The sequence below is a fragment of the Chaetodon trifascialis genome, chromosome 6 (assembly GCF_039877785.1).
Source record: "Chaetodon trifascialis isolate fChaTrf1 chromosome 6, fChaTrf1.hap1, whole genome shotgun sequence".
Lineage (NCBI taxonomy): Eukaryota > Metazoa > Chordata > Actinopteri > Chaetodontiformes > Chaetodontidae > Chaetodon > Chaetodon trifascialis.
Genome location: NC_092061.1, coordinates 6383126 through 6410797, shown reverse-complemented (window position 1 = coordinate 6410797; position 27672 = coordinate 6383126). Strand labels below are relative to the sequence as shown.

The following is a 27672-nucleotide window of genomic DNA, read 5'->3' as shown; positions in this document are numbered from 1 at the left end:
GGGCAGAGGATGACAGCATAGATGGTAGAGTCTCAAAAAGGCTGCTGGCTTTGTTTGCGCTGTTGTCATTGAAATGAGTGCGTATGTTTTCTTATTTGTTTTATTAAGTGAATATGCTTTCAATGACAATTAAACATGTGTTTGATGTATTTTTAAAGCAATTGAATTTCAAGTGGAATCTGAAAGTTGCTAATACTTCATTTTTCTTCCATTTCTCTTGTTCTCTTTTTACATTTAATTGCATATTCACTACTGTGTGATCCAAATATACACAAAGGGGGTTTAAAAAGTGAAAGAACAGTGTCTAGACAGAGGCATAAAAGCTTTTTGAGCTCACGGTTCAGCATGCTTTTGTAGACAGACGGTCACAGACAAAGAATTCAAGGTGAAACATATCATGCTGATTATCTTAATACCGTGTTGACAAGACAGCAGCTAACGCTAAAGAAGAACCTCTGTGGATTTGAAACAGATGGCTTTTAGAAATGATCACAACAGAGGAATCAGTATGGTTTAAAAACATATATATATATACACATATGTAAAGAACACAGCTCTTAACATTAACGGAAACATAATTGTTGCACTTTAATCAAATGAAAGCACTTGTCTGTATGACAGTGTGGTGTTGGTGACTTCTCAGTGTGTGGTTGGTGCCAAGGTAGCTGGAGGAGTCAGCGGGGCCAGGGGGCACGGAGAGGATGATGTTTATCATACCTGCATTCATGCATTTCCAAATGAAGCATGAACTCCCAGAGGAGGCCAAACGCTGCCAGTAAACGTCTCATCCTCTGGAGAAAGTCAGACAGAGCCACGGAGAACGACAAATAAACAGCCACCGAGCAATGACTGTGTCCTTTCAGGAGCCGGCCTCAATGTGTCCAAGTCATTAGTGCTCCAGTGGGTATGACCACCCACTCTGACCCCCTCCTCCCTCCCTCCCTCCTAATGCTGTCTCCCTGCAGCTGCAGACAACTGGGTTACTCGACTGAGCTGATGGGAGCACGAGAAGACATACATCCACTGAACTACACCCAATTATCCACCACATTCCACTTTTCCCACTAAAAGTACAATAACTTTCTATATAAACATACACTGTTATTCCATCTGATAGTAGTTCATTACCTCATCCTGTATGACATAAAGCCCATTTAGATATTGGGATATACAGTCAGGAATGAATACTGTATGTCTTGGCAGAATAAACCAGCAACACAAACTACAGCTTTAGTCGGCAGTATTATTGCATAAAATCTGTATAAAAAGGAAATGTTATCATACATGACAAAATGTATATTTATTGTATAGGTATATGCGGTTTAAAGTATAGAAATTGTGCATTTTACATGGGCATGATGTAGAAAAAAAACATTAAAACTGTAAGTACAATGGCTCATTTTGATAAGACATTGTTAATGTTTGATGTCAACACTGCCATCGAGTTGATATGAGGAGGCCAACAAATGAAAGTTCCTGAAGGTAGAGGCATAGTTTCACACTTGGTCCGCCTCCCTCCCTCGCAGTAAACCCGCCCCTGCTCCTGTATAAATTCAGGCGGTGTGAGCGTGTGATGAGACACACTGCTTCAGCTACTCCTGCAGCCCTCTGGCACTGAGCGGCCTCTGATTTGTGGATTACTGGATGGAAATGTCTGACGCAGTCAAACCTCTGACTTCCTTCCTCATAGAGGACATCCTCTCCATCAAGGACGGCGCGAGGTTTAATGGCAAATGCTGTCCACAGAAGATGGAGAGGTGCTCACAGTGGGAGGAAGAATCTGACACGTTTTCAGAGCAGCTCTGCCCTCAGGAGACGGCGTTTAGAGTGCAGACAGGTGAGCGCCTGCAGGCGTTTAATATGTGATGATGGATAACCCAGTAATGTTTTAGAAGATGAGACAAATATATGTGAGATAAATTATGTCCGCATCATGACATGTTTTAATTCACAGTCTGTGGTTGTTTTTCCCTAATGATGATGATGATGAAGCTCTTTTGAACCACCACTTCACAGCCTGATATGCAGATTATACTGCATTGACTGTTACAGAGTAATGAGCTGATCATCTGTACTTCACAGAGTCTCTGGACACATCCTGTCCCAGTACGTCAGAATCCAGCAGTTTTTCCTCCACGGCGAAACAGAAGCGCTCCAGAGCTGCGTTTACACACCTGCAAGTGCTTGAACTGGAGAAGAAATTTAACCACCACAAATACCTGTCGGCCCCAGAGAGGGCTCACCTGGCCAGCAGCTTAAGACTCACCGAGACCCAAGTGAAAATCTGGTTTCAGAACCGCAGGTACAAGACGAAACGAAAGCAGCAGACGTCAGAGTTTTGTAAGGACATGTACAAAGCAGAGGGACTGGGCCTGAGGGACGATGTGCTCCGATCATCACTAATCGCCTCCTTCTGCAGAGCTTATCAATACAGACCCTACCTATGGGACTACAGTGGCCCCTGGGGGCCAACATTATGGTGAAACTGATGATGTATGAATCTATGAATGAATCATAAACCTTTCTTTAGTATCCCTGATATTTCGGCTCTTTGTTCAGTATAGAAGTCGATTCTTTGTTGTTTGACACTGATTTTGAACCCATGTGTTTCCTTCACCAGTCTGCCACCTAAAAGGATTTTGTTCATGAAAACATTGTGCAGTTTTTTCATGCTTTAAAAAAATGATTTTATACAAAAATCATAATGTGTGGACATGATGTGGGTTTGCACAATGAAACAGTTGATCATTGAAGTCAGTTAATTCATTATTAAATCAATGTTGACGTCTGTGTTGAACTGTGGACAATGCAGCACCTTAGTTATAACACAAGCTGAACTTTAGGTCATATTTTCACCAAACTTCAACATAATTTTTTGTGCAAGTTATAGTACAGCAACACATAAAGAAAGTGTGAAAAGAAAAACTACTCCTGGGAAGGTCAACCACAGAAAGCATACAGTCAAACTAATACTGACAGTTTGAGTGTTTTATACTGGAGACATTCAAGCTATCGGTGTGGAGTTAAACTCTGATAATACAGTAAAACTGCATGAGAAGATAAGACGAGACAGAGATGGGGGTGATATTGTAAATGAGGGCCAAAGAATGAGATCTGATTCCTTTAAAGAGCCCCTGACCCGATGAAAACACGGAGATAAACTGCAACTCTACCTGAGGTGACGTCATGAGGAAAGCTACTGTGTTCGACTAAGAAACCGCAACTTATTATCCAAGACTTTCTGTTTCAAAAAAGCATTCTGAAGCTGTGAAAATAGGACGCAATAGAGAAAACACTCCAAAAAAACCCCTGAAATATACAGCGAGAAGGCAACACTGCGCTTCAGGAACGCATGAGAAGAACCACTTCAAAGTCATAACCTCCAGATGATCAGAAAACTGGTTTTAAGTACATTGTTTTTGAAACCAAAGGCAGACTCTGTTGTCTCAGGTTCAATCAGTTTTGCTTGAGGCTCATGAATGTGATCATTATAGTAACAGAACCTGTTTGTTAACATGTTGTCGACATCCGTGGGACAGGCAGAGGGTAAGAGAAGATGATGGCAATAAGAAATTGGAATGTCATCTGACGCTGTAATAAAAGGCTCAGCGGCCGGCGTTGATTATTCATGGGAATATCACAAAATCTATGAATTATAAAACAATTGTGCATTTAAAGCAAATGTATTTTATGAAACACTTTTCATTAGGGCTTGTCAGAACTATTTCAGATGACACCACTGTCACACATAATGGAAAAATGGGACAGAAAAACACATGTAGAGCTACATTTGGTTGATTTTTTTAATCGTTTTAATTATATGGTTGTAGGCTATACTCATGTGTGCCACAACGGGCATAAAATTCTGAATGTAAGATGGAAGAAAGTGTCCAGTTTTACCAATAAAAAGTGCTGCTGAACAAAGTTTTAAATGCACTGCAACTTGCAACACTTAGATATTTCTAAATATAATGCAGAATTTATGCTATAATTCTCATCCTAAAACATTTTTAAGTCTCTCTTCTGCACCCATGGCTCCACTTGTGACTATGAAGCTATCTGTGTAATCTGGTCCCACGGCAGTTGCATTTAACCTTTACCTTAAAGGGCATCTTTCATCTGCAGGTGTATGACGGAGTCTGTCCAGGGCATCACACAGGTAGATATAGAAGGCAGCTTGTTATCTTCAAGTGTGCTGATATTCTTCATGCCTTGAATGTAGAAGACATCTCCTTTTGCTTTCACGTGGCCTCGTGTGCAGTACCTATGTTGACCTCCACAGGTGAGGTCACCGCCTCCATTGTCTCCATCCTCTGTGCATTTTTGTGATCAGGCTGTTACTGTATCTGCTGTTACGAGTGATAATGTTTTCAGCATCCAGTAAATGAATAACAAATAATATAGGCCACTTGTGTTTCAGCCTCAACTTTCCGAGCACGGAGAAATGATGTGCATCAGATTAACGGACCTGTATATTAACTATATTACCAAAATGATGGATTATAGGCATAAAATACTACATGGCAGAAAAGCTAAAATACATTTATACACCTTGACTACGCCTGGTGTGTGTATTTACTGTCGATGAAAAGCACTGCATCAGTTCAGTGGCAGAGGTGCATCCCATTTTGTTAAACTCTAATGTTTGCATTAAAATATACTGACATTTAAGTTGCAGTGATTTTTCAAATTACAGTTTACATTTGAGGCGTTGCAGGGCGTGGGTCTTTTTTAACGACACATTTCTCTCCTTCAAAGTGTCTCCGGCGTATTTGGAGAGAATCTCTCAATCACTAACCTCACGACTGCCAAGTGTGTCGCCTTGAACAAACATAAGGGTGTAAAATATTCCCTCTAGCGATTTTTATCACCTCGTCAAATGAAAAACAAGAGCTCTCCTCTGCTGTCATCTGTGATTTGTCTGCGAAAATAATTCAAGTAAATCACCAGAAGCAGGAGGAGCTGAACTATTTATATAAAAGCTGAATACGAACAATGCAGCCTAAGAAGTAGCGTCATGCAGGCTGGCATGCTGGGCTGACTCAGTACACTGCTTTACAGTGCTGATAAGATGGCACGCAGGATTTAGAGCTTTACATATTTAAGAAGGTTAAGTTTGTAGTACCATAACCAAAGTGTGAGCAGAGGACTGATGGAACTGATAGAGGCAGACTTGAGAGCTCTCACAACAGTAACCTGTCTGACTTGTACCTATGGGAAACAAGTATAAAAAGATTAGTTAACTTCTTATTCCTTACTAATTCATGTGTTGTTTACCTATAATAATACCATTCCTCTAACTTTTCAAATCTTTCTGTGGAGAGTTTTCATCAACTCAATGTTGACTTAAAAGCCTAAAGCTTACCAGCCCTTTCAAACAAGCACTTTGAAAAATCAACAAAGTTGCACACGCTGTCATATGTCACAGAATATAAAAGCTGAAAAAAGTGTCATCAAATGTCAATCTTAAATCTTAATCATTTCCTTAAACTAAAGTGAGTTGTTATCAACAGCACCATTCGTTCTCGGCCCTTGGAGTAAACAGGTAATTAGACATGAAGAGGGCAGATAGCATCTGTTTTGACGGCGCTGAATATCTGACAGTCTCTCTCTCAGAGTCTCAGGCTGTATAACGAACACGCTCATCAGATAAAGGAGCTTGTTGAAGGATGAAGCTGAAGGTTAGAAGAACTATTATTTTCCGCACTTGCCATTGTAATGCGTGCACTTCCGAAGGCTCAGAGAGACACGGTACATTGATTCACAAACACAGAGGACTTAAAAACAACATCCTCTTGTCTGTTTCCTTCTCTCTGCTTCTTCTGAATCTGTCTCTGCAGCACCTGGATCAACTGGATTTGGCAAGTGAATGATGAAAAGCAGCCAGGAGGAGTTCATAACAATAGCCTCTTATCTCCTCCACCAAGATTTTGCCATCACACTGCCACATAAAGATTTCCAGGGATATTGAAATAAAGCGTGCAAAGTTTATCTTCCTTGTCTGTGCGTTCAGGGATGTGACTCAGTGTGGTCATGGAGCCGTCGTCGTGCTCTTCAAGGTGGCCAATGATGCTTTGAAAAATAAGCAGATCTTCATAACAGATGAGGAGAAAACCAAACCTCCGCCACAAAGGCAGCCTTTGTCAGTGCTCCAATATGCCGTGACTGCCTGACAAACTTGTTGGAGTTGATAAGGAGCTTTAAAACAGCCCTGATCTTTTCACATGGGAACACTCGTAAACTTCCTCGGATAGTGTAACTGGATCCCTCATGTTACGGTACCAGTAGAGCAGCTGCCTTTCTTCTCCCATCAGCAGATACACTGCTGCATCCAATTTAGCCGATGGTTAACATTGATTGTGTGGCTACCACCAGCGTGTGAGTGTGTGTGTGTGTGTGTGTGTGTGTGTGTGTGTGTGTGTGTGTGTGTGTGTGTGTGTGTGTGTGTGTGTGTGTGTGTGTGTGTGTGTGTGTGAGAAAGAGAGAAAGAAACATGGGGAAGACGAGCAGACAGAGAGGGAAGAGTAAGTTTCCAGTGCTCTTATCTGTGGGATAAAGACATAAAGTAGTGGGACAGTTTACTGCAGATTAAAGCGATTATGACATGGACAGAGGACATGGGCTGAGGGGGGCGTTCATTGTGAGTTTCAGATAAACAACCTGCTCGTGGACAAGGGCGAAAACTAAACACATCAGGGACAACGACGGTGCAGCGCAAGTGTACGTGTCCAGAGGCATGTTGGTCTGGAATAAAGCTCCGCGCTGTTTGCATCTCAATGCAAAATCAGATCAGCGTTGTTTTTCTGTTATTACGCGCTGTATTGTGTGCAGGATGCACATTTGAAACACAGCATTTATCTTTATATAAGCAGCAGAATAAATGAATGTCAGGAACAAAACCATATAATTACAACACAGATAACTGTATAAGGCCAGTGAGGGAGTGCAGAAAGAGAAGTATGTATGCATGTAGTCCTGCACTTAAATGCAGTGTTAGGTGTTGTAGGACTGCTTCCAATAATGATTTATTTATTGATCAATCTGCACATACAGGATTGATAGACATTGTCATGTCTATGTTGTCAACAGCCTAAATCACTATGAACCAGGTGGTATCATGACCTTGATAATGACCCCACAGTAGGTTAAATACCAGGTATTCTCCACCAGTCAGTTAGAACTGAAGGACTCACTCAGATGAGAGATGAAACGTTTTCAAGTGTGGACGAGCAAGTCCAGCTGCTCTTCATTCAGCCCACCCTCACCTGGATGACTGAGAAGTTTCACAGTCATGTCCATCAAGAATAGAAGAAAAAAATGGGATTTTTTTAATGCAAAATAACAAAAATGGAGTTTGCAATCAAACATTTTAGAGTCAAAGTTGATGAAGCTGTTAGCTCTGGAGGTGCAGACTTTGTTGTCCCTGTAATGTGAGGTGTAACTGTTATTTTGTTCACAGTATAAAAGGATATGAGCGAAGCCTGAGGTGAATAAATCACAATGAGATGTAGAAGGAACACAGTAATTTAAAAACCTGCGTCTGATCTGTAATAAATACTCCTAATGTTTATTTTCTTGTACTCTGAATTATCAGCGTTAACAAAGTAATTTTAAATTCAAGATCAAGACAAAGGCTGGAAACATTTCTCTCTGTGAGACAAAAATCAGGGTATTGTGACGTCATCACGTACCTGAGTATTAGACAGCGGATCCACACACGTCAAACATCATCTCTGCCTTTGCGGATTGACTGCCATGTTTCTGTGGTGAAAACCCTTTAGATGATACTATACCGCCCTCTACTGGAACTGTGTAACTCCTACAGGATACTTACTTTAAAGGGCTGGTTCACACAAATTTCACACAGATACATATTGCTGGTATTTAGCCATGCAGATTTGGTTTTGAGACACTGGTCTCTGTGAGGTCTGTCCCCATCCCAGTGCAACTGAGGTGAGGGGATTTTGGCTTGTGGTGCTCACAGCACCATCTGAATCACTTTCTAGCCAAGAAACAGCCTCATAAGTGGTGTATTCTGTGGACAGTGACTATGGAAAAATAAGCTGCTGTTTGTGTTCAGTGTGAACATGAATCAGGTAGAAATATTAAATAAATGCACTGGAAAACTAAAGCCCATTAACTTACTAACTAGCTTAACCTACATCAACTTTAAAGCTCTTCATGGTTGTAATTCAATGCTGAGAGAATAAAAACAAACAAGCATCTTCCCCCTGACATCTAAAAGACTGACGGAGACAGGACATAGAGTCTCAGAGCAAATATTTAGAGCAACAAAAACAAAACACAGCATTCCTCACTTGCATGTTTATTTCAGCTCCAGTGTTACATACTGTAGCAGCATCATCACAATCATTTCATATTTGCATGGTCAAATTTCCAAGCGTTCTGGTCCTGGAGATGGCACTCGACAACAAAAACCCAAAACCCAACTCCCATTTCAATCATTTGTGCGTTACTAGCATAAAAATATTTACATCATGGAAATACCCACATGGAATATCAGCCTTCCTGTCTTCTTTAAAATGTAAGCATCTATTAGAAACACGATTTTGACACGTTAAAAGTTCAGAGTTTGGGAGGCATGATTCACTATTATGAATCGACACATCACAGTAATGATGGTGGAGGGCAAGCAGTGTTATAATGCAATAAATCAAACACAAGTCCGACTGTCTTCATTTTACTTCTGTTAAGGTTCAGACACACTGGATCCATTCAATGAGGTGAGTTCAGAGTCCAGTTCAGATGAAACCACGCCTACTTCCGGGTGACGAGTCAAGCATGGAGGCCAGACACAGCCAAACAGGTGTGTTTACTGGAGAAACTATGGCTCACAGTCCGTCATACAGAAGTGGGCGTGGTTTTGTCCGCGCTGGATTAGAAAAACGATCGACGCGACTAGTCGCCATATCGACTTTACACCAATGAGTCCGCTGATCAAATGTCTCACAGTTCTGTTTCCACGCTTCCTGTGTTTTAAGAAACACACTGTAGTGTACTGTTAAGCTGCGATATGCGAAAGTTTGTCACCTGACCACATTGGAAAACGGACGGAATTTAACTAAGCACCGCCTTACGTCATCCGCAGCCGGAGCTTTCAGTGATGCGTTTTGGTGTTGTGGTGCGTTCAAATGCGTCCTCGCCGGATTCTGTGCGTCTGTACCTTAAATCATAAGATTAGTTTACAATCAGAGGAGTGGAGTTTTGTCTGTGGATCCCACTTAGACGAACATAACGTGGGCAACAGGCTAACTTCACTGTGATTACATTAACATTAAAACAGCACATCTGTGTGAATCTGTGCTAATTTAAGCTGCTTTATATTAAAGCAGACAAAACATTGTATCCATTCATGTTAAATCCATATTGCATTCAATATTACTAGCTTATAGAGTCTAAACCAACTGATCAGTAAATAAAATATAGATTACAATGACCAAAATATTCATATTAATGTAGAATTTCCACTTTTAAACTGCTTTTGCTCAAGTACTTTAGGAGTCAATGGAAGTTTTTGTAAAAGTAAATGAGTCAGCGAAGACTTTTCTGACACATGATTTCCAAACACAAACAGAAAAGAAGTGTCTAGCGCTGAATGAGAGATACTGAAGAATTCAAGTGATTAGGCAAAATTAATGAGGAACCTGTGGGGCAAGAAGGTGGGATGATAATTCACAGCAGGCAGGCAAAGAGCATCATAATTACAGGTTAAAAGTAAGATGCATAGAATATAATGCAAGTCTTTGGTATATTAACAATTATTTTGCTGTATAAGCACAATGAATCTGTTGCTAACGGGTCTGAGAGACCACTGGAATCCGACGAACTCTCTGAACTGTACCAAAGGAAAAAAAAACCCCTCCATAATTAAAAACAAATAAATCTGGCTGCTTGCTGGATTACATCAATATGTGGAGGAATGTCTCGACTACTGAATGGAAAATAGTCAAGAGGCTGGAAAGAGCAGTGAGCGCACAGGAAACGTGTAAGTACAACAGGATGAGTGAAAATAAAAGAAATAACATTAGCAGCTGCTTTTATTAGGCTTTTTCTGGTCTCACGGTAGCAAAAGTGACCAAGACCGCCGGTCAGCTTCAAAACAGGACTATGTTACCTTTTTGCATCACAGAAAGTCTAAAGTTTCAGCCAAACGCTCTGAAATATCTTAAAGACACAATCTACATCCTTTATGTTCGAAATCAGTATGACACACATAAACAAAACAGGCCACTCAAAAGCTAAACTCACACCAGAACAAATGCACATGAAGGCTGAGATATGGCTGTCATGTCAAGTAACAGCCTTTATCTGATCCATCGCTGGACCTGCATAATGAAGTTTCTCAGGAATAGTCACTCTCAAAATATATATTCATGTTTCTCATCACACACAAACAAGCTGCCTTCTTTCTGCAACAGGTGGGGTTCTTTAAATTAGACCATAATTGTGCATGATTCAGGAACAAAGTAGTGCTGCCCTTTAACAAGGCAAATAACTGGACCATTACAACCCACACACCTCCAGACTGAGAGAAGAAGAGGGTCCCTCGGGCAGGAAAAGCAGTAATTTGCACTTAAAGCAAAAAACTGAGGCAAAAATAAAATCGCTGCATCTTTGGTGCAGAGATAATTAAAAGACCAAAATTACATTCAGTTTAGTAAGTTTGAATGTGACACGTGTGACCAGTTATGACATGAAGAGCCACTATAAGAGTCAGTCTTATAACAAAGTAGTACACTTTGCAAGAACTTGGACCGCAAAAAAGAAAAATGGAAATATAGATTTACTGTCAAAAACCAGAGGGCCAAAGAGAGGAAAAGGTGAAGCAGCATTTAATATTTATGAGGCACTTGGAAAGCACAACTGTTCCGTTCGCCGTGGAGTGAAATTAAGGAATGTGCTGTGATGGTTTTTTATAAATACACAATGAAATAAAAAACAAACAGCATTGTGTTTCTTCCGTATCCATAAAATACAAGCCTTGGAAAGCTAACAAAATAAATAAAATGTTCCAATATTAATAACTATAAACATCAGTCAGGACAACTTATTTATACTCTCACCACGTGTAGAAAAGAGAGCTTGGTTGAGTTGTGATTGAAGTGTGTGTGGAGTGGAGGAGGAAGAGGATGACCATTCAGCTCTCCTACGTAAATCTGTCCTTTCAATCGTCATCTCTGTTGTGTACTCCGGTTGTGCAACATCATCCTAACTTGTAAAAACACAGACTTGGGTAAATGAGCAGTAAGGAGTGCCGTGCTCGGCCACTCCTCCACCAGGATGACTTCCTTATGAGACAATAACCGAGGTTACTTCCTCAAACGGCGCAGGGCGAGCTCACGCAGCTTCAGGTTGGAGCCTTCATTCATGGATTCCAGTCAAGGTGTGGTGTGCTGGAGTGCACTTTCCATTATATCTTTCCGGGTCCCGCCTGCGAATCCAGCTGCTGCTTTGTCAGGAAGTACTTGAAGAACTCGTACACTGACCAGGCAATGGCAGTGGAGGGCATCTGGTATATAACCCGAGCTTGGACCCCTTTAAAGAAGGCCGCCACACCGCCAAGCCGGTACACTGTCCTGAAGGCGTTAGCCATTCCCGTTAAGTGACCGCTGATGTTCATGGAGTTGAGCGCTACATTCTCTTGAGTGTTGAGCAGAGTTTTACAAACGTCGAGTGGAGTGGTTACTGCGGCGGAAATGGCTCCTGCTGCTGCCCCCGACACTATGTGGGTGCCGGGGTGGTAATGTCTGTGGGGGTTTAACTGTTCCTGCATCAGCTCGTAGGTGATGAAGTGAACGGCCTGGAAAGGGATGTTCATGGTCAGCTGAGTGCTGTAGCTGCGGTAGAAGGCTCCTATACCCTCAGTGCGCGTTACCGTTTGAACACAGTCCCAAAGTCCTCGATATGGCGAGTTGTACATTTGCATCCTCTGCTTTATCACTTCGCCATGGAAGGAAACAAGGAACCGCGTTAGCATGCATTACCACATCTGATCTATCTGCGTTCTATATAAAAAATCTCAAATGAAAAGGACAAAAAAACACGTTCTCGACATTTAAATAGGATCTACTGTGTCAACAGGCAAGCCGGACAGTTATTAATGATCATTAGACTTCATAAAAGAAGAAAACTTAACCCTGCAGGCTGCCAAAAGTATTTTGAATGATGTCAAGGTTTATCTAATTCACAAGTTACAACCAAATCAATAATTTCATTCGTTATATTGTGCTGAGCAGCAAAGAACAGCGTTGATATCTCGAGCTGCAATGATTAATCGATTAGGTGTCGACTACTAAATTAACTGCTAACTATTTTGCTGATAGCAGCAACAACTCATTGTTCTTTTCATGGAATTTGACGCCAATGAGAAAATGATAGAATATTGGCAGCTTAACGCTTTTTTTCTTACCTTCAGCTGGGTTCATGACTGCATCGTGGAGGACAGTGGCCACACTTCCTGCCATACCTGTTACAACATAAACAGATCTTGTTTACAATGATTCTAACATCTAATTAACTTGTTACAGAAGAGTTTTGTTTTTTTTTTAATATATATATTTTTCTAAATGTTTACATGCTAAAAAACACTGCTTTGTATTGATTTCTCCCAGAGAGCATGTTTGGATTTTTCATGTTTGGAATATGGTTTTATCCCGGCCTTTGTAAACAGGATATGGCATTAAAAATGACTTATCCCTACTACACTCCTCCAGGCCATGTCGCTTAGCCCAGTGTGAAAGCGGTTAGTGTGACAATCAAGTGATTTGTGCTGAGATGTGGGAACTTGCTGTACCATTGGCTAAATTGCTGTTGCCTCCGCTCTGAATGACGTCACTTAGCGAGCGTTTGACCCGTTCGTAGCAGGCGAAGTAGAGCGCATGGGCGGGTCCCGCTCCAATCATGGTGATGTTGAGGCCTCTCAGCGGTCTGAACATCCCCTCGGTCTGGATGATCCTTTTCAGGGCCTCATACACACCCCTGTACTGTGCTTTTGGGTCTGGCTGCAGGCTCTGCATCCTTGTCTGAAAAACATAAAGACATATATTTCAACTCCGAGCCTGAGTGGCTTTAAAGTGGGCACCTGGCGTCGGCCAAATCACGATTCCTTGATGCACTGTCCCCTGTAACGCTGTCACACTGTCCTGACAGTAAGTGTTCTTGGCAGCTGACTGAGTGATGTGTGTCTCTCCCGAGGCTGCTGTGGGAGGCTGTGGCAGCTCTTTGTTTTACTCCACCATGCCAAGTTATCTGGACACCACAAAGCATGTTTTTATTTGTGAAGAGATCTGGGGCTGCTTCAGGAGATAGGCCAAGTCTATCTTCCTCAGCATGTTCCCATGTGTTTCCTTCCTCTGGCTTAACAATAAAATATCAATTACATTTCCGTTTGATACAGATTTGGGAATTTGGGGCACACAGAACTTGGTAGCACAGTTTACATTTAAGTCTGTGACTGAATTTCTGCACTAAAAATCACACTGTTCTGCAGAGGGCAGAGGCAAGATGGTGATTCTTTTTTTTTATATATTTAGGCAACCTGATAAATAAAAGCAGTTATCTACTACAATGTTCGTTTGCTCTAGAGATAATCTGAAGGGTAAAATATGCTGTATATGAAGCAAACCACTGACATTTTAAACTGTATCCTATGAATACGCTACGTACGTACAGTGACCAAAAGCTATATTTGAAGAGCAAATATATAGAAATGAATCGAAAGTGAAGTTACAGTAAAGGTTAAACGTGTCAAACTTGGTTATGGAAAACCAACAACCCTTGCTGGTTTCAGACAGGATGCGAAAGCTGGATGTGAATGTTGGACATGTTCACATCCAGCAGACATGTGGCACACTGCACTGAAACTGAACACCAGGGGACAATGACAAGTTCACATTTCGACCAAATATCATGATCAGAAGTTCATTACTCATTATCAGAGCTCAAATACTGATATCAGCATTGGTGTTATAATTGCAACATCACATGCCGTGCGAACCGTGAAGTGTGTCAAATGCAACAGGTGTCTGAGTGTGCAATGAAGCAATAACAGTTTAATTGCACAAAATGCTAAGCTAACAACATGCAAGTGTTAAAACACTGTGGACTGTTAAGACAGAAGATGAAAAGTCCAGCAGTTTCAAGATTAACTGTAGAACCAGCATGCAGATTAGATCATCAATGGGACAGTACTCACAATGTGAAACAGCTCATAATAGGACTAAATTAAACATGTGTGCTGTCTGCATAAAGATGCTGTTATTGTCTCTGTCCAACTGAGGGTAACTAAACCATTCAAGCATACAGCACATCCGTTTACTACTTTACACCGCTTCACATCTTTGGAATTTATAAGCAGCAATTCAGTATTTGGCGTTCCAGTCTCTGCGGCAGTTTACTAATCAACACTGCAGAAGAACAATTGCATACACACACCCTTTACTGCATGAGGCTGATTCCAAATGTGCGCAACGCCGATAAGGTCCCCCTCCTCGCCTTAACGCAGGCGACTCCCCGAGTCTTAGCTGTGTCTTGTTCACTGCGAGGCTGAACCCTGTATTATGTCGACAAGCTCAGTGGATGGTTAACACTGTGTAATATGCCGTCTTACTTAAAAGCATTCTGCTAAACCCATGTCAAGTGTGATGTGAGTCAGCAATGCATTTCTTCATCAAACAGACTCCTAATTTAGAATCTTTAACAGGAAATGAATGCCCGTGTTTGATGGTGAGCTGTTTCTCGCTGCAGCTGCCACAGGACAAAATATGAACCACCGCCGGCTCTTTCATCAGTTTGAATCACTGAAATCTCAAAACTCTTGGTCCACTCCAGATCAAACTGAATGGGAACCACATTTACAGCTGAAGGTGCTTGTGAAACCTCAGGAGGAAATGGCAACAGTGTTTTGTGTAATAAAGGCTCATGGGTAAATTTGGAAAGATGTCAAGGCTATGACACTGAAGCAAAGAGGATATAAGGACTTTTTTTTCTTGCAGTATGTTAATGAAGTTGTCTGTGCCACATTAAGATTATCATTAGGGTAAAGCAGCACGCCGAATTATCAAAACAACACTACATTGTTATAAAACAATAGCTGAGCAGAAGAGGAGGATTGCAAGGGCAAAGTTCACAATCTAACAAACACTTTGCAAGTTGCTTTGCAGACACAAGCCAAATCTAACAAGCTCAAAACGAGCCAATAAGGTCATTTAGTGCCTCGACATAGGTTTTACCCCCAAGACGGCACTTGTTACTAAACAAATTTGTTTCTCAATTAGCCAAATGCAAGTTATACAAAGCGCTGAGGTGAGGAGGGGGTTTCTCTGTTTGCAAACTCATGTGATCCCTGCAGCGTTTGTATTACCAAATCCGGTTTAACAATTTCAAATCTACATGTCTGAGTCTCTCTGACAGCCACTGTGTTTGACCTGTGACAATCACCTCAGCAACTTAAGGCAGAATTACAAATGCATAAATAATGTTAAACCAACAAAGTTATGTCACAAAAAGCCCCTGGAACACACTTAGGCAATGACGTGTTTGTGCTACTTGACGTGCAACTCTTTTTTTTTACGCACGCTTTAGTCAACAGGTCAGTCATGTGAGTGTAACTGAAGTCAGAGGATTAAATATAGTATATAGACTTATACTACATAACATCTGAGGGAAGGAAAAATGAGCTCCTCACTGATAAACTGTATGAATTGTATTTTATTTTGACCGACGGCTGATGTTTGTAGCATCTGGTTAGATGCTGAACTGCGTTTTGCTGCACTGGTAGTTACTGTGAGGGATGACAGTACAGTTAGATATAATCCAGTAAAAATAACAATTGATCATATTAGTGAATAGACAGAGACGATGCAAATGCAGTGTTGATTTAAACTCAATCCTGGACATTTGAAGTTTTCTACTGAAACTGATATCCTACAGTTACATCTGTGCAACTGCACTGCAGAGATCAGCAACTGTTTACCCTTTAACTTAGTTAAACTTTATCCCAATATGTCTAATTTTCCATTTCAAGGCAGTTTGACATATTTTACAGTCAAACCAGGTACTTGACCTTCACCTATCCTACAGGACAAGAATGGATCACTTACTTCGATTCACTGAATGGAAGAAAAAAAAAAAACTGTAACCCTTAAATAGCATGAAAACGAGTTTACACACAGTCAAACCAGCTCATGGTTAAAACTACGATAACTTTGAACCTTAACCTTGATTAATGTGACTTTGGTAAATTAAGGTTACACTGGGTGATCAGTGAGCTTGCTATGTTAGCAAAGTTAATGGGTATATGGAGAAAGAAGCGAAAAAATAGTAACTATTTGCTGCTAGGTTTAGCTAGCATATGGTACCGTTATTATGGTTTAATTTAAGCTAGCATGCTTAACTATGTTCAGTCTACTTGTCGCGAGCTGTCGCGCTTAAATTAGCTAACGCGGAGGCTAACTAAGGATGTGAAGCTTCAACATTTCAAAGCTAACGCTCGTTAGCAACGCACAGCGAGCCGTTTGTGCTGTGTGGTTTGTAGCTAGTTAGTGAATGAGCTGCAGCCGCAAAACAAGTGTGATCTGCCTCCTCTGTGTACGTTACCTTGACAGAGTCCACGGGGTACATCACCGTGTGCTCCAGGATGCCAGCCACGGCTCCTGCTGTCATGTGGGTCGTCACTGAGACATGAGGTGGCAAGCTCTCGTAGTCACCGTCAGCGTCAAAAGGCTCATCGTCTTTGCTTTTGATCTGCGACATCTCCAGTGTTGCCACCGCACGGTCCGAGCTCAACTCCATGCGTGGTGAGCTTTCCCAGTTGGTCTTCTGTGCGAGACAACACTCACGGAGGTGTCGGCGGCATGGACAACCACAACACCATCGCTACTTAGTGGAGTTCCAGCGCCCGTGTGACGTTAGCAGCTGGAGGTGTGGCTCAGGTGGAGGTGCACCAATCAGTTTTTAGTTCCTCACGAATAGGGCGGGCTCTTGCTGTAGGCGGCCAATGAGAAGTTTTCGTGGTAGATTCCTCTGACACTTCACAGGCCTGCTTATGCATCCATGAAATGTGTGCGGCTCAGAGTGAGTTTTTGAATGGGTTTGACGAGAAGTGCAATCGCACGGCTCTGCTTGATAAAAGATAAGAAGGTCTGGTCTCTTTATCAGGAGCCATCTGTTCATTAATACTGCAGAGAAACACAAGAACATGTCTGACATGTCTGGTGTCCTCGCAGTGAATATAGTTCAACCAGTGGTGGAAGAAATTTCAAGTTATTTAAGCAAAACCGGTAATAATCTACTACAGTATAAATTTCTCAAAAGTCCTTCGAAAATGTCAACAGAATAATATACTTAAAGTTAATTCACGTTCATAACAAATGATGCATTGACATGTCAGCATCCATGCAGTGTTGCATCATATTTTATTAACTGATGATCTCTTTTGTGTGTAAAATCTCAAAGAACTGCAAAGTAACTGGTGACAACAGCTGTAAAATACACGTGAGGGAGCAAGAAATATATGCATTTCCCTCTGAAATGTAGTGCAGGAGAAATATAAAGCATCAAAAGTGGAAGTATTGAAGTAAAGTACAATAACTAAGTGTGTTAAAGTTATGTTGAGTTTCCACCACTGGAGGTTGTTTTGTATTTTTATTGTTTTTGCTTATAATCTTTAAGTTTTATGCAATATGGAGTCAGATGAAGTTGAAAATGAATGGAAAAGCATTCACTACAATGAATGACCTTGCTTTCTAAATGACAAATTTGAAGACATAAGTAGATTCAAGAAGTTTTTAAGATGAAGAAAACCTCACACCTCGCTCTCACCTGTAACCCTCTTAAATTTAACATACCGATCTGCACGACATGCCTCTCAGAAAAGAGGTGCACCACATCCATGCTTTAGTTTCAGCTTCTGAATTAGAGTATGACATTGTGATCCACACTTTCAGACGTGCACATGAGACCATGCTACCATACAGGTTCAGATTAATTACTTAATCAATTAAATTAGTCCAAGGAGCCAACCATCTTAATGAGGCTAAAAGAACGCTTGAACATTTTTTCTCATTGTATTTCTTATTCTTAATAATTCATCATTTGTTTTTGGCTGTGTCATCCTGTCTCCTGTTGCAGGCCAGAAGTTTAAATTTCACCTTGTTATCCAACTGGATGCCAGATTGTGTTTAAGACCTCACCTGATTCTGCTGAACATACTGAAAATTCTGTGTTTCTCTGTCAATCCACTCTTCTTTTTACACCACAGAGAGCTGAACATTTAGGTATACCTGTTAAAATATCCCATTTCTATGATGTATTATTCTACTTAAGTCAGAAACACCATATTAATTATCTGAGTTGGTCTTGATCAATTAGCTATTCTGTGTCAGTCACCATCGGCTGAAACATAAGCTCCACACACGAAGCACACTGCAGCGCCTGGCGGGTGTGTCTGCAAAGCAGTGTGACATATCAGTGACTCAGCATTATAGGACGCTGCATCTTCAAGAAACACTTGTTCAAACAATGTTGTTCCAGCTGGTTTTCACGCCTTCGGTAAGAAAACAACAGCCAGAGCTGCAGGACTGGCTACCTCTACCTTTTAATGTATGGACACCAGCACTTTCTGAAGCACAGTTTGACACACTTAAGGAGTTAATTCTTAACACTGTTCTGTATTGTTAACTACGAGGCTCAATGTGACCTTTACGTAGACTATATAATCTGATTTATAATGGACCAAAGTTCTTTTATAATGGATGCTGTAATAATGAAGGCTACGAATGGCACCTAGCAGAGACAACACAGGATGGTTTAGTGTGTCCCACATGCTGAGGGCATCAAGTATTAACATTTCTCGCTGGTGACCCTCACATGTGCAGTGTAAATTATTTCTCATTTGTTCCATTTCCATCACCAGCAGCCTTGCTTTGGGTCACATCTGTAAGTGAGAACAACAGCAGGTTGTGGTGTAACAAAACTGATCTTGGACTGCGTCTGCGCAGCTGTAACACGCCATTAAATCTTGTGTGGGCTTTAGTCGTTCCATGCAGATTATCATAATTTAGCGATGCTCTTATGCAGCACTGAAACTCAAATCCACCAAAATCTACAGTCAGCTGGGACATACTGTTGCCTCTTCAGTGACACAGAGGTTGGTGTTTATATTATACGGTACTTTTAAAACACCCATCGATTTCAGATTCACTGCGGGGAAGTCTGATCTCATGAAATAAACAGCCAGACAAAGTATACCATAAAACCTTTATTACTGAATTGCAATGTGACATTTATTTTGCATTCATCTGTGCAAACATTTCACTAGACCATTTTCATATAAATAATGGGGCATGTGCTCTCATTTACAATCCCCTCACAGCAGTGATATGGCAGCTTCTGAAAATGAAGCCCAACATAAATATATGCAGCGGTATCCAACTTAAAAGTCGGACGACCCAACACAAGAATTTCAGCAGGGCTTCAAGAGAGACCGATTCTCTCAACAAAAGAGCAGATGTGTCCGAGGGAGTTTCCCCAACAGTGACAAGACATGTATTGCACTAGTATAGCCAGTTAAAGGCTACTTGTCTTGTTGAGGCAGAACAATTTGGGAAAGACACAAACAAACAAACAAACAAACAAACAAAGACCATTCCAGCTGGGAAAAGCATCTCGACTGCATTTCAAAGTGCTCCTTCCACTAATCAGAAATCGTATTGCATTAGAGGTTTCTGTAGAAACAGCGAGTGCTTGTACCATTTCACAACTAAAAAAACAAAAAAGATGTGATCATACACATATAAAAGGCATAAAGAAAGGCAAATGCCCAATAAACTTCCACCATGATATACCTGTCCAATGTGAGAAAATTCAAAATATAGACTACGTATTTATTTGGGAATGGAAGATTAGCTAGCAAGTACCGCTGTGTTTGTCTTTTCCTTAGAAATAAAACAGAAGACACATGGAGGCAGCTGCCGTTTGCTTCTGAAGATGGAATACGTGGCAGGCAAGAACATGAGTTTTAAAAAAGACAATATCAACAACACTTTCATGGGCTCAGACAAGCCTTCGGACTCTTCCTCATTTGTCCAATTCTCCCATCTCTGGTTCAACTGGTCGCGGGGAGCAGCCTTGTTTCCAGGGTAGCAGCCTTCAAAAGCTCTCCGAACAAGCAGAGAGAAAAGGAGTGAAGATGGGCTTCAGAAAGTCCGACATGCCGTCCAGACTATGTGCTCGACAAAATTTAGAGGTTGACAGGGAGTGTGGGTGAGCGAAGGCCCGCTTCCAACCACGGCACAGAGGAGGGGGTGCAGCGCTGGGCTGTGCGCCGATGGATGCGGCGGAGTCGCAGTAAGTACAGCATGATAGACAACAAGACAATGAAGAAACAAGCCAGGAATAAATAGTGGTTGTTGACAAAGGAGAAGCTGTGTCGCCAGTGAGAGTGCACTCCTTTCAGACTTTCCTGCTGGATGTCCCTGGAAGAGGCAAAGAAAACAAATAAATGTCCAAAAAAAACCCCAGCAGACATATTAGCCAGGATCTGAACAGAGATGACATGTATACCTAAGTTCAGCCCAGGGCCCTGTTCATTATGTCAAGACCTAAGGAAGTTTGAGTAAACAGATGAGTCAACAAGAATCCTCGTGTTTTGCATCCTGGAAGCTTGCTTTAAATGTCTGCAGACCAGAAAAGAGGCATCTTTTGTCTGAGCAGCATGTCCTGAGGCTCAAACAGACATGTTACACAAAGGATCAGGATGAGCTCTTTTTTTTTAAGGTTACGCCACATGTGAACGTTTTTTCAGATAGGAATAGTTGTTTTTTAAATCCATTAATTAATCACCAAGACCCTGAGACTGAAAGACACTGATGTGTTGAATAATTACTTTGATTTCTTTTGTCTGTAACTTGTCTTTTCTTAGAGGCTTTTACAGAGTTCATTTTTCATTGAGCTTCAAACGCCTTTCTTCTGATAAATGCAGTACAAAGACGCCATCTCTGTGAGCCTTAGTGCTACAGCATTTAGCAGCCAATGCGATGTCCTGAACGTTGTTTAAACTCTTCTCCCATGTTCAAGATAGGAGTGTGCTGTTGTCAAAGAAAGCTGTGAGGATTAACCGGTCATTCCCCCACATATTTTATATCTAAGACCGACGGCTTGATCAGAAAAGTGATTAAGAATGGGGCTTACCTCAAAGGCAGAAACCGTGTTCTGTAAAGAATAGCTCCAAGAGTCCACTGGACCTCCTTATCGTAGACTAACAGGGCAGTCTTCAGGTTTTTATAATTGGCCGGGAAAGAGAAGCCCGAGTGCAGCACTTCATACATCCACGCTGATTTAAAACACTGGTACCTGCAGACGGAAACATAAAGCCATCGACTTAGCCGGCATCTTGTGTGGAATGTGACCGGCTGGTTCGCTGAGCTTTAGGAGCCGTTTCACGATCCTTTGCCACTTACTTCAGTCTGTGAAGATCGGCGTGCGAGGCATACAAGCCCGAGTCAAAGCGCTCCCTCAGAGTCTTCCACTGGGTCGAACAGTAACTCTGTGAATGTTAAACTGGAGCATTAGGAACGTTTGCACTGATAAGACATCAGTAAATACAACATTCATCCATCATACAAAATCCATGCTGATCCTAAATCAGATGCTATACCTGCCTTTTACATCAAAGCAAGCGAACAAAGAACTTTATGAACACTAAAAGAGGGGTGGTCTTAAAATCCTTGTTTCAAGCGGTAAGTGAAACAGGCAGTGCTGGTGTGATGATTAGCTATTCGACACATTTTAACTGTGCGTAAACACAATGGCGCTTAGAAGTGAGATGAGTCTTTGCGAAGACTGCAGGGAGTAATAGGTCACTTATTTGGGGGGAGGAGGGAGGTGGCTGCATGAGAGTAGATGTGACTTTTCTATCTTGCTTTCACCTTGGCAGCCCGGGCGTATTTGGAAGCGTTATAATCGCCGCCCATGCGCAGCACGTCCTCCGTGCAGTAGTAGAACTCGGAGAAGCCGTAGAACTGACTGTTGCTGTAGTCAATGGCTGGCTGGTAGATGCCGCTGAGGGAGGTCTGGGTCTCGTTGGTGCGGTTGAGGAACGGCTGCAGAATCTGTCTGCACTGGTCAAAGTCTCCTGTGCCTCGCAGGTGGAGCTTCTGCGTAGCAGGACCGATCTCATCCTGCAGGTCTGCGGGCAGACAGGGGTCCAGCAGGGGGGACTCTGCGGTCTCACCGGTGTGCTGATCTAAGAGCCTGGAGCAATCAGTAACGCGGCATAAAGACAAAGCACAAAGAATAAACAGGCTGAAAAATCAAATCAAGCCAATTCGATCAGACTGTGGATCTCACTTGTTTCGGGTGGCAGTATTTCTGATGAGGCTCTCCTCGTATCTTTGGCGCGCTGCATTTCCTCCAAAACCCAGGAAGGTGGACACATAAACACGATAAACATGCTCTGTGCGATGTGCGTCACACCCCAAGTTGAACTCGGCCAATAAGTTCTTGGCGACTTCCTCCTAGAGAACAAACAAGATATCAGCCTGGGAGTGATGACACCCGCGAAATATACTGCACTCATACATACCCTGACGTGTTTAACATGTCTAGTCTACCGTATCACAACACAACAGAAGCTGAAACTATCTATGAGGATGGAAATTAAACATTATATGGTGTAAAGAAAAAACAATGGGAGCGAAAAGGGACAAGCAGCGTAGACCAGACCTGCTACTGGACATGAATCTCTACAACACAAACACGGTATTCTTGATATGGACAACTTCTATTGCATTTGGCAGTCTCTACATGAATGACCTAATGAGTCCAAAAATCCTGCTATGGAGTCATGCAGCAGGCTTACAGTGTGCCTTCAATAGTGATGAATGGAGAGCAGACCATCTCCACGGGACAAAAATGGTGCATAGAGGTTTAACCAGGGAATGACAGAGGTTGGAAGGAGGAAGAAGAACAAAGGGTGAGTGACAAAAACCAAAGACAGCACAAAAACAGAATAGGTTGTGGATAATAACCTGCTGTGGAGAAGCAAAGCTTACAGTTTTGGGCACTTCGTATGCAATCTGTGTGGAGACGCCGCCCATGTCCAGGACACCGGCGGTCCTTTTCCTCACCAGCGCCTCCTGCTGATCGCTGCCTGGGACATGCACCTCCACTACAGCTTCGCCATCTTGAATGAAAAGATTCATCGCAGAGAGGCGACATTTTTTTATGTAGATTGATTACACCAGCGATTTAATAACGTTGGTAACTGGCTTGGGTACTCACCATTGTGCACATGGTTAAACCTTCCGAGGACAAAGTTGATTCCGATCCACGCATAGACACCTAAAGCCAAAGAGGACACACTGTGAAGTTAACATACAACCATTTACCAGCAGATAATGCAGTAGTCTTTCACTGCTCATGAAGTGATGAATCAGAACAGAAAGTCTCTACAACTGCAGTATATTTCAGTTGAGCATGCTGCTCTTCATTCTGGGCCTGTATTCACAAAGCTTCTCAGAGTCCTCTAAGAGAGAGTGTCTGAGAGCAACTCTGAGCGAGGAGGGTACAGAAACTTTTGTCTTAGTGAGGAGGTGTGGTTGGCCCCGTTGCTAGGTATGACGCAGTCTTCTAAAAGCTGTGATTGGTTGTTACAAAAGAAAAGAAAAGAAAAGAAAAGAAAAGAAAAGAAAAGAAAAGAAAAGAAAAGTTGCTTGGACTGTATTAAGAAATGTGTAATCGTGACATTAATTTTATGTCATGATGATGAAACTCAGCAAAATTAAATTAATCGTGACACAGCTTCAAAATGTTTGAACGTACCTCATTCACATGCCAATTATATTGATTTCCATCCATCCATTTTCTATACCGCGTATCCCTTTCGGGGTTGTGGGGGATGCTGGAGCCTATCCCAGCCATCAACAGGCAAGAGGCCAGTCGCCAGTCGATCGCAGGGCACAAACACACAACCATTCACACTCACACTCACACCTAGGGGCAATTTTACAGTCACCAATTAACCTACTGAGCATGTTTGTGGAGGAAGCCGGAGTGTCCGGAGAGAACCCACGCATGCACGGGAAGAACATGCAAACTTCACACAGAAAGGCCTGACCCAGGAATCGAACCTGCGACCTTCTTGCTATGAGGCACGCGCACTACCTGCTTACTGTCCATGCTGGTAGTTTTACTACTCAACGTATTTGATATTAATGGTGGACGCAGACTCAGCTGTCGGCACTTCCTGTGATTGATGGCGTCCTCATAAAAAGCGGTTTGATTTGGCAGAATGACCAAAACGACGAATGAAATGGATAAAAAGAGAACAAGAAGGCCAAACTGGACACAAGAGCAGTGCCTGCTGCTGGCACAGCTCGTGGATGAAAATAAAATAGTATTAAGAGGGAAATTTGGTCCCGGGATCACAGCCCAAGGGAAGAGGCAGACTCGGGAGCGCGTTGCCCAGCAGATCAATGCGTCGTTCCCTCTCCTTTTACGCAAGAGCGACGAGTGTGAGAGGCGCTGGTACGTGCTGCAATCCCCGTCATTTTTTCACCTCAGGAGCTCTCTTAAGGCCTAAGACGCTTCGTGAATAACTTTTATCTTACCAAGGGAAAATTCTAAGAAAAATCTAAGAATTCCAGGAATTCTAAGATTTTTCTAAGAATGACGTAACTAAGAGCCACTTTTAGCCTTAGGATGCTTTGTGAATACGGGCCCTGGTCTGTTCTGATTACTCCGTCACTTACCTTCCTGTTTTCCAGAAATCACTTCCACGTGGGAATCGGAGAAGAGGAAGTTGAAGTGGACCGGGATGTCTGTTCTCAGATCCTCAAGAAGAGCCTCTTGTTGACTGAGATTAAACAATCACAGAAACTTCATCATAACACGTTAAACACCGATGCTTTTCACTTTCCGCTGTGACTCGGTGCTGATTAAACCTGCAGTCTGAACATTTCTTGCAGGCAAACTTTCATTTCATTATGAGACGATGCACGTTAAGTCCAGCTGTACCTTTCAGGGAGGATTCTCATTCCAGCTGTGCACAGGATGTACAAAGGTGTCTCTTGGTGCTTATTTTTTGGAATGTGCTGTGCTGCAAAGCTCAGCAGTGGATAGATATAATCACTGGCTTTCTCAGGTGTTTTGGCCAATTCAGAGATACCTACAAGGAAAAACATTAAGATGGAAAATACTGTAAATAACATCTACCTTACAAGGGTTTGTACTGCTGAAATACTTCATTTGAGTCTTTAATCTAATCTAATGCTCACATCATCTCCTTTGAGTACCGTTTTGATTAATCTTACCTGGTTTGATCTTCATGACTACTGGCTTGCGGTGTTGATCTCTCATTTGCTGAATGTCCAGCAATTCGTGCGGGTTACCGTTGTGCCGGGGCCAGCAGTACACAAACACCCTGGAGCCACTGCTGCCACAGTCCACCACCAGGCCGTAGTTCAGGTTGGGGTTGCTTGTATCTGTTGCATCCACATCGGTCACCCTCGCCAAGTGCCTTTTGGACAACAAAGAACCGTTAAGACAACATCGCCTGTGTTCATGACAGGATAAGCACCTGGCGAGCTGGCGTTAGGTCACCTGTGGAAGTGATTTTCCTTTCTGGTCCAGCTGGCGTGCCCCTTTCCAGTGACGAGCAGCAGGTAGAGAAGCCCGATGAGGCAGAGCACCAGACCGATGAAGAGCAGCTGTCTGAGCGAAGGTATCAGGAGCCGGGGAAGAACCTGGGATGACAGGCTGAAATGCCACGAGGCTGGAAAAAGGCACGAAAAGCTGATCCTGTCCAAAAAAAAAAGAAAGAAAGGAAAGCCTGAGTTCAGGATGTCACAGATACTTCATCGCATTTTATTTATAAGGACTAAACACACCAATCAACTGTACAGCAGATACACGGCTTCACAAACCAACCAACCTTCCCATGATGCAGATTGTCTTCTGGTTGGTGGTTTACTTCAAATCAAGAATCAGTCCGCTGAAGGAGGGACGCTGGGCTTGTTCCAAGGCTCCATCCCGTTTCCCTTACTTGTCACCATGACCTTTGGAGGAAAAATGTTGCATAGCTTAACATTATGCAGCAGATATCCACTATATCACACCCACTGTCACTGTTACTGTGATTGCATTTCTGTCTGTCTGTCTGTCTGTCTGTCTGTCTGTCTGTCTGTCTGTCTCACTCTCTCTCTCACCCAACCGGTCGAAGTAGATGGCCGCCCACCCAGAACCTGTTTCTGCCTGTTAAAATGAGTTTTTTTCCTCGCCACTGTCGCCAAGTGCTTGCTCATGAGGGAATTGTTGGGTCTCTGTAGATAAAGGAGCTTGGTCTCGGTGCCCTGAGACAACCTCTGTTGTGATTTGGCGCTATACAAATAAAACTGAACTGAATTGATTTTGTATCTGTGAGGCAACTGAGCTGTTGTATGAGAGAGGCCTAACGTCAGTGAAGTGAGCACGACGGTATGTTGTCGCTTCGTTGTAACGGCCAACTTCAACGTATTTAAAGTGTAAACAGGAATGAGCCAAATTGGAGGGACACAGAGAAACACTATCATTAAAAATTAAGCAGTTAACGTTAGCTAACGTGTTTTCATACGTCTGTAAAGGGTGTCTACCGTCACCGTGTTTGAATGTAGCAGCGAGCTAAAATCCCTCAATTTGGCATATTTGTACGAATCGTCAGCGTCAACACATCAAATTTATTCGCTCGCGGTCTTTAGATGATTTCATACTTACTAACAAAAAGCTTACATTCCCTCTTTTTCCTGGAAAAAAAATCACATTTCTGAGCAGCCAGATGTAAACCGCTGGCTAATGTTAAGCGAGTATGTGGCAGGTCTCCGGTGAGTGACGTGGTGACTTCCTGACCACGGTGTGTTTGATTTTATCTCCGCGTTGGCCGGACAGTAAGAAATGTATTAAGTAAACCCGCCCAACACCAGTCTTCTTCTTTTATATTTAATAGCAGGTTGCAACCAGGATTTAGTGCATTACCTCCACCTAGCTGCTAGAATGTGGAACGGAATTAAAATTAGCAAACGAAGTAAACTGGAAGTTAAATAAATTTATTTTTCTTTCTGTCTTAAATGTTTGTGTTTCCATGAGGGGTGTTTGTCTCAGTCATGATGCATTTCCCACCAGCAACTTTTCTTTATTTATCTTGTTTCTTCTTTTGTTTTATTACCATTACTTGTTAAACTGTATCTCAAATTATCATATATATTTTTCAATTATGTGTTTGTACTGCTTTGCTTTTCTTAAAGTTTACTATATGGTGTAATAATAGTATATAGTGTGGTTACTGATGTGCAAATCATTTGTTATTTCTTTTCTCTTACATTCGCCTTTGGCACCAGTACTAATTATGGCAATAAAGCACATTTAGGTTTGGATGCTTGCCTGGATGCAGTTTCACTCAGTCTGGTGTGCAAATTGTTGCAATTGCATTTAAAGATAGAGCAATCTTTGTACCTATGTTCAGTCCCCATTAGTCTATAAATGAACAGCGAAAAATTTGAAATCTGCAAACATATTTTCTGATGTGATTTTATACTGATAGTTTGTGAAACACACTATGCTGTTCCTCATGCATATGTTACATGTTGCCTTTCCAATTTACCATCAGACACACGATAATCA

At 42.1% G+C, this 27672-nt stretch overlaps 3 protein-coding genes across 5 annotated transcripts; 1 reads left to right on the top strand and 2 right to left on the bottom strand.

Annotated features, from left to right (window-relative positions):
- The first annotated feature begins 1606 nt into the window (after positions 1 to 1606).
- On the top strand, positions 1607 to 2494 carry nkx3-1 (NK3 homeobox 1). The gene is made up of 2 exons (XM_070965141.1): positions 1607 to 1837; positions 2083 to 2494. Exons 1-2 carry the CDS (start codon positions 1645 to 1647, stop codon positions 2481 to 2483), a joined length of 594 nt encoding a protein of 197 aa, XP_070821242.1. The 5' UTR covers positions 1607 to 1644; the 3' UTR covers positions 2484 to 2494.
- Positions 2495 to 8312: 5818 nt separating this feature from the next.
- slc25a37 (solute carrier family 25 member 37) lies at positions 8313 to 16924 on the bottom strand. Its single transcript, XM_070965401.1, has 4 exons — positions 16618 to 16924; positions 12815 to 13043; positions 12431 to 12487; positions 8313 to 11961 (listed from the first exon to the last, which is right to left on the bottom strand). The coding sequence occupies exons 1-4, from the start codon at positions 16810 to 16812 to the stop codon at positions 11432 to 11434; spliced, it is 1011 nt and encodes a 336-aa protein (XP_070821502.1). The 5' UTR covers positions 16813 to 16924; the 3' UTR covers positions 8313 to 11431.
- A 2340-nt stretch (positions 16925 to 19264) lies between these two features.
- entpd4 (ectonucleoside triphosphate diphosphohydrolase 4) lies at positions 19265 to 26893 on the bottom strand. Of its 3 annotated transcripts, none has more exons than XM_070965100.1 (13): positions 26770 to 26893; positions 25952 to 26075; positions 25621 to 25818; positions 25332 to 25537; positions 25036 to 25186; positions 24771 to 24874; positions 23302 to 23361; positions 23073 to 23203; positions 22369 to 22535; positions 21948 to 22272; positions 21480 to 21565; positions 21211 to 21372; positions 19265 to 20495 (listed from the first exon to the last, which is right to left on the bottom strand). In XM_070965100.1, the coding sequence occupies exons 2-13, from the start codon at positions 25957 to 25959 to the stop codon at positions 20261 to 20263; spliced, it is 1833 nt and encodes a 610-aa protein (XP_070821201.1). In that variant the 5' UTR covers positions 25960 to 26075; positions 26770 to 26893; the 3' UTR covers positions 19265 to 20260. The 3 variants fall into 3 exon arrangements, with proteins under 3 accessions (XP_070821201.1, XP_070821198.1, XP_070821199.1); XM_070965097.1 differs by having other exon boundaries at positions 23049 to 23203; positions 26770 to 26891; XM_070965098.1 differs by having other exon boundaries at positions 23049 to 23203; positions 26785 to 26885.
- Positions 26894 to 27672: the final 779 nt, after the last annotated feature.